Source organism: Oreochromis niloticus, linkage group LG18 (genome assembly GCF_001858045.2).
Source record: "Oreochromis niloticus isolate F11D_XX linkage group LG18, O_niloticus_UMD_NMBU, whole genome shotgun sequence".
Taxonomy (NCBI): Eukaryota; Metazoa; Chordata; class Actinopteri; order Cichliformes; family Cichlidae; genus Oreochromis; species Oreochromis niloticus.
Genome location: NC_031982.2, coordinates 10,349,266 through 10,366,548, shown reverse-complemented (window position 1 = coordinate 10,366,548; position 17,283 = coordinate 10,349,266). Strand labels below are relative to the sequence as shown.

Genomic DNA, 17,283 nt, shown 5'->3' with positions numbered 1-17,283 from the left:
ATAAACGCTAAATGCGTTGGACGGAAGCTTACGGTGCGCCTGCGAAATAGGTTCGACTGGCAACCGGCAACATTCACAAGACCGCCCCACCCCCAGTCGTCATTTTTCAGTCGCGTAGAGGTATGCTGTAGTTCCTGGGACGCTAACTGGGTTTCTTTGTGTGTATTTCCCCTGAAAAACAAGCCCGCATGAGCCGTGTTTTGAGTCGCCTGTGTAACCCCTGCCGAGCAGGCGCTGTTGGGTCACTCTGAGCGGGTATGGGGCCACGAGCTCCAGCAGCGCGTGCAGCAGACAGCTGGCAGACGGAGCGCCTGCACCTCCACTGCTGATGCCCGTGTGTGCTGGGCTCAGACATGCAGATGCGGTCTGGCTGGCCTCTCTGTCTAGACTGAAGTCTCCCTGAACTAAAAAACAGAGAAGCATGGACAGACCAGAGAGGTAATCTAGCTCTGACAGGGCAGCGCTTACAATCTCATTTTTGGCCTTATTTTGGTTTCATTTCTGTGAGGTCGTTTTCCTGTTGGCCGTGGAATTGTAGGTTTCCCCCCCTATTTGTATAAATCCCCTGGATGAGAAGATTGTGGCTATTCTGCGGCTTTAAATGCAGTTCTTCTCTATTTGCTTGCCTACAACTAAATCTGTCGCGCGGAGATGTCGCTTTTTAATTTTTTGTTATTGTATTTATTTATTTTTATCTGTGTAAATGTGCAAATTTAAGCCAGTCGTATCGTAAGAAGGCTTGTTTAGGGGTCAGGAACAGCTAAGTCCCCTACAGCTGGACCCCGCAGGATCATCCATACCATAAGGGGATGAAGCACTTTGTATTTTCCAGAGCCTAATGCAAAGCACTTAGTGTGCGATCAAGTGATTAGGTGTAACAGACTGTTATGTTAGCCATATTTCTGTGGCTCCTACAGCCCGGTGTAACGGTGAGGTTGGGAACATTTGTGCGTAGTCGCTTTAATCCTCTGAGCACCACAGAAAGCCCCCATTCGCTAATAAAAATGACCCGGCGGCTTGGCACAGTGGCATCCCAACACCCTGAAAGGCCTTATTGTTGCGGTGCAGCTGGCACCGCCGTGCGCACGCTGTGGCTGCCAGAGCGACGTGTGCGTGATTCATAACCAGGAGAAACCATCCATTATGCTGTCTCTTGGAGAATAGTTGAAGATGCCCGCGTGTTTTAATTCCAGGGTGGGGCGCTTCATGACTAATTGATTATGGAAATAGTGATTCCCATGGCTGGAGTTCGGGGACATTAAGGCTAGTTTGCATTTCTTTCCTGTGCACTGATCATGACCTCCAGAGACAAAATCTTCAGTTTCTTTCCCCCTCCTCTGTGATCCCTTCAGCTTATCTAAGCATAGGCTGTCACTTCCTCATAACTGTCCTCTGCTACCCCAGGTGTGCCTGTCATGCTCGGGGCTGAGGTAAAGAGCAGCTGAGGAGAAGAAGGAGATGGGCTGCACTTCGGCCAAGCAGGTGTCAGCCGTGCCCAACGGTGAGGAGGAGCAGAATAAAGCCTACAGCAACGGAGACCTCCTGTCTGGTGAGTCTGTTTATGCAAAAAATACCTTTACACTCATATTTCTCACATACCTGTTCAGGTACTTTCTGAAAATACTGTAATTTCTAAGATGACTTTAGGTCTGTGAGGAATAATAATAAGACTGTCAGTGAATGTGCCACAACATTTTAATAACAGATCTGTAAAATGTGAAAAATACATGCCATCAAGGGTTATTATAGTAACAAAAACAAACTAAAAAAAGTAGTCAACTGAATTTTTTTTAAAATGAAATGCTTAAAAGAAATAAAGATGAACTACCTTTAAGTTTAGCCTTTATTGACACAGCAAGCATGAGGAAGCTTTGCCACATTTACTGAGTTTCAGGATGTTTACCTGACTGGGAGTCAGCTGCCTGCTCTGAGTCTTGTGTTTGTATTGTAATGTGTTCTGAACTTTAATATGTGGCACTGACAAACAGCAGCCCATATTACTGAACAACATAAAAATTGAAACTAACACTGGCAATAATAACATCTATATTAAAATAAAGGATTTTATACAAATACAAACTAAACTGAAAGAAAGCCGGTGTAGAAACTAACTGAAACTAAAACCCTCCTCTTGTAACTCAGAGAAACACACGGGCACGAATCACTGGCTGAACTGTCTCACCTCAGTTTGGGTAAAGTCTTTCTTAGTAAGAAGGCTGTTGAACTGCCAGTGATCTAATAACATGATCTCTTTATCATCATGACTCCATCTCACCCTATGTCTAGCATTCTCCTCTATCACACCAACCCTCTGCACTACATGTCCAAACCATCTCAGCCTCGCCTCTCTAACTTAATCTCCAAACCAGTCGCTCTTGCTTCCTTCTGCCAGCATTCACCCCTGACACTCATCTCCAACTACTCCACCCTGCATGCACTCTCTTGTTCATCTCTCTTGTGCACCGTCCCTTGCTTTGGATGGTTGACTCCATGTATATAAAATTGTTCACCTTCACTACCTCTGCTGCTTGCATCTTCACTGTTACACCTGTCTCCCTCTCATTCTGTCTTATAGTGACTTTGATTCGTCTTCTCTCTGGTACAGACCTCCACCTCTCAGGCTCTCTTCCACCTGTTCCCTACTCTCACAGATCAGATCACAATGTTGTTTGGGAACGTCGCATGGGATTTTTTTTAAGCTTCCTGCTGTTAAGGTTCCAGCATGGTGCTACATTTGTAGTATGCAAAGCTTTGCATATCCCAATCTCTGTGTTGTAATCTAATGTTACCAGTATTGTATCAAAATATGTGGAAAAACCAGTTATGTGGGCTTTGTTAGTTTACTTCCTGCTAAGCGGAAGACAGAATTCATAAAGTAGTGCATGTAAAGAACGTTTATTGAACTGAACTGAAACCAAACGTAATTTTTTTTCTTTCTCTTCCTGGTGAACTCTGCTATCATTGCCTGTTCAGCCAGTTTCTCACCAAGTCAGCTTGCCACATATTAATAATAATGGTACAATAATAATGTAACAATAACTTAACAACAACAACACATTTATATAACAATGTCACAAGGTGCTTTAAATAAAAAGTTTAAAACAAAATCAGAGAACTAGTTAAAAACATACAAAACAAAAAGGCAAGGCTAATATGAACGTACTAGAGAGGGATAACAACATTCATGAAACCCTTTCAATTAAAACATTTTAAGAGGTTTTAAAGCAAATTAAGACATTTCCATTCTCATCTCAGACAGCAGACTGTTCCACACTTGGCGGCAGCCCTCTGTTCTTTATTTATTAGTTGAGGCCTTGGAATAACCAGCAGAGCCGCATTCACCGATCTAAGTAAACACTCAGGCACATAGGTGGTTAATATGTCTCTGATGTACTTTGGAGCAAGGCCATTTAAAGCTTTAAAAGTTATAAGTAAAATATTAAAGTCAGTGTGACTTTGAAAAGGCAGCCCAGCACCAGAGTGATGTGTTCCTATTTCTTGGTTCCTGTTACGATCTGAGCAGCGACGTTCTGCCTCAACTGGAGTCGGTAAAGTGAGCGCTAAATGATGGCACTGTAAAGAGCCTTGTAATAATTAATGCAAGAAAACAAATGCATGTGTGACCTTGTGGAAATGAGAATCAGACTTTTTTTGATTTGCCTGGTAATTTTGATCAATGAAACAAAATTACTGTAAGCCAAGGTAGCAGATATTTTTTCACATCAAAGCTGCCATTGTTAGCTTTAAAAAAGAACATAGACAACTAGCGTATGATATAATTAATACAGATAAATAGATTTTTAAGGCTGCTGGGTTATTGTACAGCAGGGAGACGTAGACCTGTGTGTCATTTGCATATCAGAGTTAGATGACTCTGTCACTGTGAACGATCAGGCTGAGAGGAAGTGCGTTTCTTTAAAAAATACATGGGCTAAGGACCGAGCCCTGAGGAACGCCACAGTTAAAATCAGTCACAGAGGCATCTACATCACTTGCATGTAAATGCACCTCAATAACAGTTTTTGTTGACCTGGATTCCACAGGAGGTTTCGTCTGAGATCCTCGTCCATGTAGACATGATTACATCACATTGCTCCAGCTGAATTTTTTTCCCCCCAGTTACAGCACTACACACGTGGTCAGCAACAATACCCGGATAGGCTGTGGCATCCAAACTATGGCTGAGTGGGTTTTAAGGAGCTCAAAATATGCCAAGAAAACATTCCCCACTTCATTACACCACCAGCAGCAGCAACAGCCTTTACACAATTCAGGCCTGGTCCATTGATCCATGCTGTTGACACCAAATTGTGACCCTCCAATCTGAAGACTCAGCAGAAATCAAGATTAAACAGAGCTGTCGAGTAATGGCGTCTGTGCCTGCTGCAGTTTTCTCCGCTTATCACAGTAAATATTGGTTATCTGAGATTCTGTAGCCATTCAATCACAGCCTGGCTATTGTCCTTTAATCACTCTCATCAATGGAGAGTGATTAAAGGCTGGAGCACATGGAGGATGCGCAGCGTAGGACAGCCGCTCATTGGACGGGTTTTTAATTTTCCAAAGCATGCTGGGTAAACAAAGACTTGTGTTGAAAATCCTCGAAGATCAGCCGTTTCAGAAATACAAGCCAGTCCATCTGGCACTTACAAAAATACAGCGTTTTTTGTAGCCACACGATCCGGCTGATTGGTTAATTACATCAAGAAGCAGGTGTACAACTTTTCCCTAATAAAGTGTATTCGTTATATTAAGGTATATAAGTAAAGGTACAAAACGTGTTACATCTGTTTTTGTAACAGTCTAAATTAAAAAATCTAAATAAAGAAGTTAATTAAACCTGTGTTAAAGGTAGCTGTATTAAACCTGTAACACGCAGGTCTTACATCTGAATTAATGTGATTGCTTCTATAGATGAACAGTAACAACAGTCTGATGTGTTGTAACTGTTGTTACTATGTGCCATATCTATATTTTCATTTCTTCGTTTCCAAATGTGCAGCGTGGGAGAGGGTGAGAAGAGGGGGACTGCCCATGTGTGAGGCAGAAAATGGAGAGGAGAATCAGGCTAACAGCTCGTGTGTTTGCAGCTTGCCAGCCATTGTTAAAAGAGGATTTAGTCTAGAGTGTGAGAATTCAACCACGTAATTACTTTACCAAGTACTGAACTGTGAGAACTATTAACGTCGGAGGATTGTGGTGATCGGAGCGGCCATGAGTGGGTCATCCTCTGCGTGCCTGCTGTCTGCTGCTGCTGTCACGTATTAATCGGAGATGTGCTCCTGTCTGTCTCCCACTCTGTCACAGATGAGTACAAGATGAAAGGAGTGGAGAAAGTCAAGTACATCAGCGGAGAAGAGGCGGGAGAGGACGGCCAGGAAAGCACAGTGCGTGATTTGTCTTTTATCCTCTGTGTTTTTTATTTTGTCTCTAGTGGAGTATTTAATGGTGGCTTGTAAAAACACAGCAAGTTTGTTCAGTGTAAGTCGTGACGTGAACTTCAGGATCACACAAACTCAGATGAGGCTTTAGAGCACCGTGCTGGATCGATTTGCATGTTAATGAGGAACTACTGTAACCCAATAATGCTGGAGGATAGAGGAGCTTCCATATATACTTGGCACAAAATAAATAAATGAAAATCAACGTTTAACTGAATGACTTGATATTGTAATTTAAATTTACTTCTGCCTTTGTGTTAATCTCCTTATTTATCTTTTTATTTTAACTTCCTTATTACTCCCATTCTTTTTATAGTTTTAAATGTCTTTATGTCTGAGTTATGTATCCCTTTTTATTTTGCTTCCCCAAAATACATTTATTTCTGTTTTTCTTTATGCATTTTTGCTCCATGATGTAAATGACAAGGCTACGTGTCACTTTGTTAACCTTTCACCCAGTTTTACAGTCATCCTTTGTTCCCACAACACTAACCACTCAGATGATCACAAGAACTGAGGGACTTAGCCAACAGAGAAAAACTACATATATAAATAGGTATAATATAGTGGCCCTCAGAGGTCAAACGCACCGCAACTTAAGAAAACATCGGCAAATAGAAAAATGCTTCCAAAGCACACAAAACACAATGGAAATAGCAAAACTGCAGCAGAAGCTAAAAAATAATAAAAACCCCTGGAAGTATTTCTGGGAACAGATGGACCAGCTGTGAAAATGGTGAACACTTCTGGTTTGTTTTGGGGGGTTGAAATATATTTATTTAGTTATTGGTGGTGCTTTTTTCTGTTTGCTGGTGTTTTCTTAAGTGGCATTGCGTTTGACCTTTCAGGGCTACCATAGTAGGTAAAAAAAGTAAAAAATCTGGTAGTAATAGCATAAAATTAATAAAAATGCAAACAAAAACAGAAGCAAACTTTTATTTTCAGTGTCCTTTTATTGGAAATTATGTATCGGAATTTCAGGAGCAGGACCAACCCCTCCAAACACGCTCCTTCCGGTTGTCATCTATATAGGTTCCTCCAGTTCTACAAGCTGTTCATTCTCATTTACGTGCCCCACCCTCCCTCCGTGTTTTCAAATCTTTAACTTCTTCATTTCTATTTAGTGCATGGGGATCTGCCAGGCCCGGGAGCCGTCGCCAGTCCCCTTCGAGGCCTTCCCCAAACCACAGCTCAATTCATTTCAAAGCATTCACTTTTACCTACTAAAACGCTGTCAAACCTAAATGAGGACGTGGGCCCAGCTTGTGAACTGCTTTTAAGTGCATAATAATTTCATTGTTGAGTCAATCATTTTTACATTTTAGCACACTGGGATCTCCATAATTCAAAAATGATTTAGTTGTGCATTTCTGTATTTTTCAGGCTTCTTTATAAAAGAGCAGAGGTGAGCATTTGATAGTGTTGTTCACTGTGCTCAGTCATTTATCTGTGTGTTTGATACTGCAGGAAGTAAGTGCTCTCCTTGATAAAGCTCCGCACAGAGATGAAACAGGATCAAATGGAAATGGAAAAATTCTGTAAGTGACTGACTAATGGTTTTGTTTGTGCTATCATGTTGTCAGCCTCTAACCTGGTCTCCTTCCCTCCTCGCAGGAGCATCCACTCCTCGGAAAGTCAGCAAGAATTCTTCCGGATGTTAGATGAAAAAATTGAAAAGGTAAAGAATGACAAACCTTTACTGGAGATCCATTTATGTTTTTGTGTCTTTGTAAGGAAAAAAACAGGTTAAATAACATAATGGAAGTTAATCCTATTGGTGCTGCAAATCTGTAGCAAGTGAGGACACAGCAGACGAGATAATAATACTGCGAAACAATCTCAATCTGTCACGTCCACTCTATTCTCCTAGTGTGGTTATTTAAAGGGATATTGGCTGTGCTGCCAGATCCTGAAATATTATACCACTCTGTGCCACAGAGCTCAAAAATACTTTAAAAACCTATACGAGAACATTTACGTCACTCTGTTGCAAAAGAACTGTGGTTTATTTTGAGATGATCCCACTATCCTTCTCCTGGAAAAACTCATAGAGACCAAAATAAGTGTTAATGCGTAGCTGAAAGTAGTCATCAACGCCTGCTTCAGTAAGATTTTCCAAAATGTAAAGAGGCCTCTTTAAGTGCGTGCCTGAATTTCCGCTGCTTGACTCCATTTAAGCTGAAAAAAGTCATTTCCTTTCATTCATGTTTGACTGAGACTGTGCAGCAAATACTTCAACAAAATGCTGCGTTATCTTAGCACGGTGGGGCTGCAAAATAACTTAGCATTCCTCCTTGTCAACACATACACAAATGAACGGAGTGATTGTGTGCAGTTTGCAGACTGAAAGCATAACTTTGTGGTGACTGAGTCAGACTCTAGGGAATTTGCAGTGGCATTGTTATTACTCCAAAACTGTTGCTTGTTGCTAAACAGTTAATTGGCTGAAAAAGCTGAGAGGAGACAGCAGCTCATACTCATAACACTAGAAAGCTAGAACAAAAAAACTAATTAAAAGGCACTGGCTTTGACATTTTTACACGTTAAAGCAGGGGTGTCCAACTCCAGGCTTCAAGTGCCAGTGTCCTGCAGGTTTTAGATCTCACCCTGGGTCAACACACCTGAATTAAATGATTAGTTCATTACCAGGCATCTGGAGAACTTCAAGACATGTTGAGGAGGTCATTTAGCCATTTAAATCAGCTGTGCTGGACCAAGGACACATCTAAAACCTGTAGGACACCGGCCCTTGAGGCTTGGAGTTGGACACCCCTGTTGTAAAGCAAAAGAAATGTTCATCTAATTTTCAAAATAAAATCCTTCACTTATATATAGAAAAATACCACAGTGCCTACAGCTGGTGGCTCAGAGTTGGACACCCCTGCTTTAAAGCATGGTGGTAAATACCTACAACTAACTGGGAGCTTTTATTTTGAAAACCAGAGACTCATAACATTGTAAAACTATAGGCTTTATTCTGAAAATACCATAGTATCAAAGCATCTTGACAAGTCTAAAAGTAACTGAATGTGTTTATGGTAAAAAAAAAAAAAAAAAAAAGTGAGACTTTAAAGCACCCTATTAGATTTTTCTAATTATATGTGGATTTTATTTTTTTTTTTAAATCAGAGTTCATCCTAACAGAGGTGCTTTCTGCTGCCTCTTTATATTTCAAGGGGTTACCACACTGGATGGATTTGCATGTTAATTTGGCACAGACTATACCAAGTGCCCCTGGGACCAGCCTAGGGGGGATTAGCTTGTGACCACTAAGGCTGGAGGTGTTTCTTTCCGCTCTCGATCTTTGCATTTAAGGTGAATGTGTTTACCACTACAGCTCTGAGCCACCAGCTGTCGGCACTGTGGTATTTTTCTATATATAAGTGAAGGATTTTATTTTGAAAATTAGATGAACATTTCTTTTGCTTTACAACAGGGGTGTCCAACTCCAGGCCTCAAGGGCCGGTGTCCTGCAGGTTTTAGATGTGTCCTTGATCCAGCACAGCTGATTTAAATGGCTAAATTACCTCCTCAACATGTCTTGAAGTTCTCCAGAGGCCTGGTAATGAACTAATCATTTGATTCAGGTGTGTTGACCCAGGGTGAGATCTAAAACCTGCAGGACACCAGTACTTGAGGCCTGGAGTTGGACACCCCTGCTTTGCAACAATTCCACCAGTATCTCAACATTTAGCATGTGATCATGAACACATTTGTGCCGTGACCCTGAGAATTCAAAAACACTACAACTTAAGAAAACACAAAACACAACAGCTGCGGAAGTGACAAGCTAACAGTAAAAAGCTAATAGCAAAAATGTATCTACAGTATTATGTGATCAAAAACACATTACTTGCATCTTCTTCTGCCTCACACGCCTCCATTTCTTTTAAACATGTCTCAGTGCAGTGCTTCACATGTTTTGTTTTCTGTCATTTCCACAGTCGGTCCATCATGTTATTGTCTCCCCAAAATCTCACAAATATAGTTTGTGAGATTTTTTTTTTCTACTTCCCTTGTGTTTTTGACATCTTAGGCCCACCATACATTTGCCCCACCATGATACACATCAGTTTAGGCAAAATGTTATAACTGTAAAACCAGTTGTATTTGGCTAATACTTGAATACTCTGCGTGTGTGTCCTATCCAGGGCCGCGATTACTGCTCAGAAGAGGAGGATATGACATAACCCCGTTGTCACAAACCCACGCGTCCCAGTATGAGAAACTGCCCAGCATTATGGATAGACTGTGTCCCAGAGGACTCTTTGATGTTTGTGCACGCCCGAGAAGGAAGGAGTATTGAAACTAGCACTTTTTTCTTTTTGCCCTCCTGCCACTACCCGCTCGTCCGACCAACTCCCGGAAAGATCATGACAGAAATCAGCGCCGAGGTTCTCCCAAGAGTGACACGAGATTTGAAGCCATTACAGGGTAACGGAGGATCTAACACTTTTCTTTCCTTGCTGGAATTTCTCAGTATAAATAGCTGTCACCGAGACTTACTATATACATGTGAAAGACGCAGGCTGCTGTCAGTGTGAATTTCCGGCAGCAAGAACAACCAGTGCTCTCGTGGACACTGACTCAAATAGAAAATAATGCCCTCGCATCGTTTCATCCTTGAAAGCCTCTCCGACAACTCAACGGGTTGGAAACTTCCTGCATTCCAAGACACAGTACAAACCTCTTTTCTACAGTATGTTGGCCACTCCAGTGTTTGTCTGCTCATATTTGTTTCTGTTCTGATGTAGAGTATTTATGTTGAATAAGGCTCAGGGTTGAAGTGTTGTAATCTTTGTCTCATGTAGTTAAGTCTTTCCCCTCATTAAAACACTGTTACACCATTAAAAGACACACACACATACACGCTGTCACACACGGGTTACACATGTAGCTCTCTCTAGTGTCTGTTTCATATAAGCCTAAGAGGTGAACACCACAACTTCACACAAGTCTCATTATGTATCGGATTCACCGGTGTTATGTTGTTGTGTTCGGTTTCTTTGTTTTGTTTTTTGGTTTTCTAGGAAAAATAAAAAGTGATTAAGTTATTTATTCCCATTGTTGTGTTGTTTTTAAAACAACCTGATGACGATGACCATGATGAATGCACCACATTACTGTGTAAACCGCTTGTAGTAAATACGACTGTACTATAAATGTGCACTGTAACTACTGAAAACATTTGAATTGGGAGATACGATCATTTGCAGACAGCTCTTTGAGATGGACTCAGCGTTGAGAGAATTATTGCAGTATATAGGAGCATCAGTACCTCCCCCTGATGCACCTCCATCATTAACCCTCCACCACCATGCTTGACAGTTTGTAGGTGGTGTCTGTGCTGGTATGCTGTTTGGTTTTCAGCAATGCATGGAAAGTGGAAAAATATCTCCACTTTGGCTTCATCTGTTCGGAGGACATTGTTCCCCAAGTCTTGTGTTTGTTCAGATGGAGCTGTGCTGGCATGTTCTTTCAAAGTGAGCAGGTCTTCTCCTGATAACCTTTCCAAACAGGCCATAATGGCTCCGTCTGTTTCTAACTTTGATGTCATGAAGTTTAACATTTAACATGCTGACACTGATGTAGAGTCTGAGATTGCACGGTCTTAGTTTACTGAGATGTCCACTACTGAGACGATCGCATCATTATCTTTCTCACAGGAGGAGGATGGACATCAAAGTGTTTTAAAGGGCTTTGTAACTCTTCCCAGATTGATGAGCAGCAATAATTACTTATTTAATATCACTGCTGACATCTTTCATCCTTTGTGCTGAAAAATATCATCAGTGCTCTCTGGTGGACACAAAATTTAATGGCCTCAATTTCAAAATGATTGCAAGCACAACTTCTGCTTGTTGAATTATTGGCAAACACACTATATACACCAACACAGGTATCTCTGCACTGCACTCCAAAATTAATAAAAGAACGTTTTAACGATTTTTTTGGTACTTATAAAGTCTACAAACTGAAGCGGGAAACAATTTGCAACTTTTATCGACAAGCTGAGTTAGTTGGCGTGCTAACTCAGACCTTCGTCAGCAGCCATTTTTGAAACAGGTGTTACTAATCACATTAATCAAAGCTCTGCATTTAGTAACACCTGTTTACTTACCATTTCCAGCCAAAATGCCTGCTGTGGAAAAACACCTTTAACATTCATAACATCCCTCAAATCATACTTCAGCATTGGCACCAAGTTTTTAAAAAATAAAGCAATGTTTACCTTAGGTCCTTTTTTTTAAAAAATTAAGAAAGAATACATTTTGAACTATTAGTCTTTCTCACACCTGATGTTTATTTCAAAATAAGGCACATTTGTTTTTTTACAATAAATAAAACAATCACTGACATTTATAATAGGTCTTAATAATTGTGTTTAAGGGATTCATGTCAAAAACCAATGTGTTGACATGGATTATAAACCATAGGCGTAAATTTCAGGGGGACACGTGCACACAGCCTCCCCCAAAATATTAGACTTGAGACACTATCCCCTTGTGTCTACTTTCTGCGTTGCTTTTTAGACAAACAAGAGACATTTCCCTCATGAACAAATGCAGAAAAGGTACAAAATGAAAATAATGAAATGAAGTGTCTGATCTAACCCACTGGACAGCTTCGGAAAAATCAAAGGAGTGCATAGATTATGAACTTTTAGCTGTATCTTCATTAGTGTTACAGCTTTGCCATTCACACCACAAATGACAGATAAGTTCCTGTTTTCCTACAATCTACTATAGAAATGTCTGTTTTTGTTTTACAACAAACAAAGATCATTTTCCTTAAATTAACAAAGACTTTATATTTCAGAATTGCAGGACAGTCTGGGTAATGAACTACCTTTTCAGGAACTACTTTTCCTGTAATTTTTCACATTTATCATATATATATTCACTGGCTTCGTAGCTGTAAGTTTTGTGGATGCAGACTCATCTGGCCCCATTGAAAGGTTTCTATGGAGGCATGGAAACGAGATATGGCATCCCTGATTTCATTGTGAAAGCTTCTAGTCAACTCTGTAGTGTGCATACACTGCAGCAAACAAACCACACCACTCCAGATTGTAACAGGAGTTCAACTGTCATTAAAAAAGGAATGTTACTTCTAATCTCTGCACCCTTTTCTTAAGGTTAATTTTATCTCTTTGCCTTAACCTATCAACATGCATCTGAGGTGAACTTCACGATGCCAAAGGTCTCCGCAAGGTCGTCCTAACAATCACATACTCCCGCTTAAGGGGTCCTGTGGGGCTGTTTTCCATTTTTGAGCAATACATCACATTCTCAGTCAGCTGCTCAGCGCTGCTGCCGTCTCTTCCGGTGCTGACGGCGTCCCACATCCTGAAAAGGTCCTACAGGAGGGTCCGGCGTCACCAGGCCGTCAGTCATCCTCTGGTAGACCAGCGTGGAGTCAGCGGCTACTGCACACAGCAGCATAGGAAAGCCTCTGTCCAGGACGTGTCGTATGCTGCACAGCAGAAAAGGAAGAAGCCGTAAGACTCAGAGGTTTGGGAGGGTAACCTGTGAGGGTGAAAGTGTGGGAGCTTGACCAGCGTCTTAACACCTTTTGTGAGTCACAGACTGGTGAGCAGGCAGGGGAAGGATCGTCAGAGTGGGTGCGCCTTCCTTCTCCCTCGCTTCCAGTAAAACCACCTGCAGCTCAGGACTCTTCACGCAGGACACCTCCTTCCAGCGCCGCACTGCAGAGAGCAAGCTCAGTGTGAGTATGAGCTTAAGTTATGACATCAAGTTTTTCCTTCTGTAAGAAAGGAGGAAGAGCTGGGAGATGTAAGGAGTCCAGGATACACCACACAGGGAATCTCAAACTGACTCCCGTGTTTCAGAACCCTGCCAAACTCACCCTCAGTAAGATCCATGTACACAAGAAAAGCTGCATGCACCTGAGCGCTGTCCCCAACCTGCAGGTCCTTCATCTGCTGGTACTGAGAGACACACACACACACAGATTACTCACAGTACATTCCGGGCAGACTCCCTGCCTGCACACACGGAGCTGCTCTAACACTCACCGCGGGATGCTGCAGGATCCAGTTCGGAGGAGGGCGTTTCTCTCCGCCTGACGCTCCCGACATGTTCGTTACCAAACAAAGCTGCAAGCGAAACACCGGCTCAATAACCACTACGTGACGCCATGCTGTTGAAACGGCACGCTGTCACCCAGTGCGACTGTTAAAATCGTCCGTGCGGAAACGTTTTTGTTGTCCGTGCAAAACACGTACGCAGACAGGAGACATCACCTTTCGGGGGCTTTTTTTTTTTTTTTTTTTTTTTTAAGTCAATCATTTCTTTTCATCATGCTAGTCCTAAAATTAACTTATAGGTAAATACTGGGCAAAGGTTTTGAGCCACACATCATTTCTTTGTATTTTGCTTCCGAGGAGACTGCCTCTCCTATTATTTTTAAAGTGGTCCTAACAATACTTCTCCAGACTCTGAAAAAAATAGGAGTTTTTATTTAATTTAATTTGATTTTATGTATGTTTGCAAAATATAAAAAGATGAGTGGTGACTCGGGAGTTTTGCTCAGTACTCTATGCACTAAATTAGTTCCTGCATCGTTATAATTACTTTTTACTGACATCTAATGAACTGCTTCCACCAACTGATCTTATATAAAAGAAAGAAAGAATACAAAACTGCATTTACAGCTGCCTGATGACTTTATTCATTTTAGCGAGACATTGTCTCATCAAAAAATAATAAACAGTAACATTAATGTCGATGTTTAATTTGCAGACTCGCAAAGCCTGGGATCTTTAGATATATGAGCGCCACTGCAACAAACACTATTAGAGACATTATTGTTCAGTTAAATGACCTGGAGCCTCTCATCCACACACTGACAGAGACATTACTGTAATTCTACATAATGTGATTGACTCCATAACCAGAGTCTATATTCAGTCTTTGATCACTTTTTTATTGAATCATATTTTGTCATTTTTGTTTTCGCAGTCGGAGCCCATGCATCGCTCCTGTGTCACTTGCTCTCTCTTCACCCTTTCCTCTACCCAATAAATTCTCCTGAAACCAAGAACCTGTGCTTAAAAAATAGATTTACTGTATTCCGGTGTTTAATGTCAGTTGTGTGTCCAATTCACAGGTTACAGTTCTACGAATACTTCACCTTAAAAACAAAAATCCAACAACATTTAATGACATCATTTAAGGCTGGGGAAAAGCTTTCCGGTTATGATGCACTATTTTGCTGACCAGCCATTTATTCGCCTGAAATCTGAAACCAGTCTTAGACCAAAGGGAGAGGATGTCATCCATAGCATTAATGCTACACTGACAGCTGCGAACGGCAAGTGTGACATTTGAAAATCTCATAATATTTTATCCATAATAGTAAAAATGCCCACAAGATTTCTGGACTCTGATGAAACTGGTACCAGTTGGAAGTTTTACTGACAGTTTGAAACTGGGTGCTGATGAGTTAAGTTCCAGAGGAGCACAGAGCTCAATCACTGGCTGGAAGGTGAAGCTTGAGAAGTTCTAGTGCATATTGTCATACTGCTGGAAAGTTCGGCCTTCTTGTAGGTAGTGAAGAGCCTATGAATCTGAGAAATGCAGATTCATAGTATAAGAATCTTTTGAGATAATTCTGTTATGATCATTTGTGTGCTGGAAAAGCCATTAAAATATGTTTTGAAAAATGTATTTGCTTGCTTGCATTTTTCACAGTCCTCCTCTCAGCTGTAGGCTGTGGCTATAGACATTCAGACTGTGACTATAGATGAGGTTGTCTGCTTCCTCTGACACTGCAACATCTGGAAGCATGTGCAGACTTAAACTGTGCACTGAGGACTTTCATTGTTAAAAACAACTTATCTATAGTGAACAGGAAGGACTTAAATTGATGATGGCTGTTGTCGCCCTCTAGGTGGTGCAGCAAAAACTGCAATAGGTGTGCCGTTCTTGCACCCCATCCATGCACACACACACACACACACACACACACACACACACACACACACACACACACACACACACACAGAGAGAGATATGAACTCTGAGGATGTTTACATGTGTCATGTTGAACTCGCTGCCTGGGCTGAGGCCCCATTTAACTCTACTCATTTCCTTTCCCGTGTGGTGTGTGATTTTTCTTCTGAGATGAAACGCTGTCTAGTCCCAGCTTTAGATATCAAGAAAAATAATATTTGTGTACAAACCTCCTGGAGTGTCGGTGTGAATACTTTTTAAAATGGGGACTAGAAAAGAAAAAAGAAAACGTTTAACAGCCATAATTATATAAACAGACCAGCTGATCCAGAGTCAAGTCAGAAGTTGTTTGAGGACTTCCTAGTAATCCTGGCTTCCACACCTCAAGACTGGCAAATAATAGTGTATCAGTTTTTCCAAAATAAAGTTTGTTTAGGAACAATACATTGTGTGTAGCCATGATTAAACATCCAGCCAAGTTTAAGTGATAAATGCCTGGAAGTGCTCCTCAGAGTTAACATGCAGGAACATATGGCAATGTAGAAGAGTGGCTGTCAAGAAGTCATTCTTAAGGAAGGAAAACAGGGAAAAAGGCCGAGGTATGCCAAATTGCACAATAACTGGTCTGGAAATCAGTGGGAACAGGTGTGATGGAGAGATTACTCTAAATTTACAAGTTTTGGTTGAAACCATTGTCATTATGTATCGAGGAGGCCAGGAGAGAGCTACAACAGTGGGTGTCTACAGCCGTCTGTAAAACACGGTGGAGGGTCTGTCATGGTTTAGAGCTGCGTTTCAGCCAGTACTGTTGGAGACCTTGTTAAAATTGGTGGACTTATGAATGCAGAAAACTTTTTAAGGTTGACGCTGACAGAAACTGAGAGACTATATATAACCTACATTCAACATCTGTTAGAGCTATAATGGAAAAGGAAACAATGGGACTTTTTTTTTTTTTTTAAACTATCTTTACAATCATGTACTTCACAAACTGATTTGAAACTTACTGTGAACGCACCAAACTCTGTGTGTTCAGGTGTGACGTGTCCTCTGCTGCAAAAGTGCTGAGTGCTGAGTGCATTGTACATTATGGAGTCAGTAACCTGGCCCAACCTATATTTGTGTGGGGCTCTAATTATGGGATAGTGATAATATATAGCATCATAGTTTCATTTCATGCTATGTAAATATCCACTTATAGGGAGAGAAGTATCTTTATTAAAACATGAATTCCAAGTCTATTATTTTCTGTTTTATTTAATCTGGTGTGATAACTGTAGTAATGACAGTCCGTTAGTTTTATTAGATCATGGCAAGAAACATATCTGTTATAGATGCTGTGTTATAGAAGTCTGTTATAAGGCCATTAAATATAAAATCAGTAGTTAAAGGAAGCAGATTTTTTTTTTCATGGTGGCAACACTATGAAAATGCATTATTGAAATGAACTATGCCAATTCAAGAGAAAAAGCTCTGTTAGAGACAAGAAGGAGTCCTTGATCAGATACTACAACTCCTCTGCTGACAGTAACACCACATTTAATACCACGTTCAAATGCCATGTTAGCTAAAGCACTGAGTCACGGGAGGTAACAGTGCTTTGCTTAAAGCCACCCGAACTATGACCTTTAATTGAGGTTTCTGCTCATTGAAATGGTTGACATTTCATAAAGTATGACATGCTTTGAAAACCTTCAGGGAAATACTACAGTCATATACTACTGTTATTAACTCATTGATTAGCATGCCTATTAGCATATTAAGCTATGATTTTAAGTGTAGTGGAAAGTAGTTTTAGCATCATAGTTTTTGAGAAGTTATTGCTACATTTGTGTTGTGTTGCAGTTTATTTATATCATAAAGAT

The 17,283-nt window shown here is 40.9% G+C and overlaps 2 protein-coding genes across 4 annotated transcripts; one reads left to right on the top strand and one right to left on the bottom strand.

The window, feature by feature from the left end:
* The first annotated feature begins 37 nt into the window (after positions 1-37).
* Positions 38-10,499, top strand: zgc:55943 (uncharacterized protein C1orf21 homolog). 3 transcript variants are annotated; one of them, XM_003437799.3, is made up of 6 exons: positions 38-120; positions 1,405-1,549; positions 5,308-5,387; positions 6,909-6,979; positions 7,056-7,119; positions 9,593-10,499. In XM_003437799.3, the coding sequence occupies exons 2-6, from the start codon at positions 1,459-1,461 to the stop codon at positions 9,629-9,631; spliced, it is 345 nt and encodes a 114-aa protein (XP_003437847.1). In that variant the 5' UTR covers positions 38-120; positions 1,405-1,458; the 3' UTR covers positions 9,632-10,499. The 3 variants fall into 3 exon arrangements, with proteins under 3 accessions (XP_003437847.1, XP_005476059.1, XP_025755859.1); XM_005476002.4 differs by having other exon boundaries at positions 84-438; XM_025900074.1 differs by lacking the exon at positions 38-120 and adding an exon at positions 1,131-1,263.
* Positions 10,500-11,721: 1,222 nt separating this feature from the next.
* Positions 11,722-13,696, bottom strand: tsen15 (TSEN15 tRNA splicing endonuclease subunit). Its single transcript, XM_003437800.5, has 4 exons — positions 13,480-13,696; positions 13,311-13,392; positions 13,014-13,149; positions 11,722-12,917 (listed from the first exon to the last, which is right to left on the bottom strand). Exons 1-4 carry the CDS (start codon positions 13,540-13,542, stop codon positions 12,746-12,748), a joined length of 453 nt encoding a protein of 150 aa, XP_003437848.1. The 5' UTR covers positions 13,543-13,696; the 3' UTR covers positions 11,722-12,745.
* Positions 13,697-17,283: the final 3,587 nt, after the last annotated feature.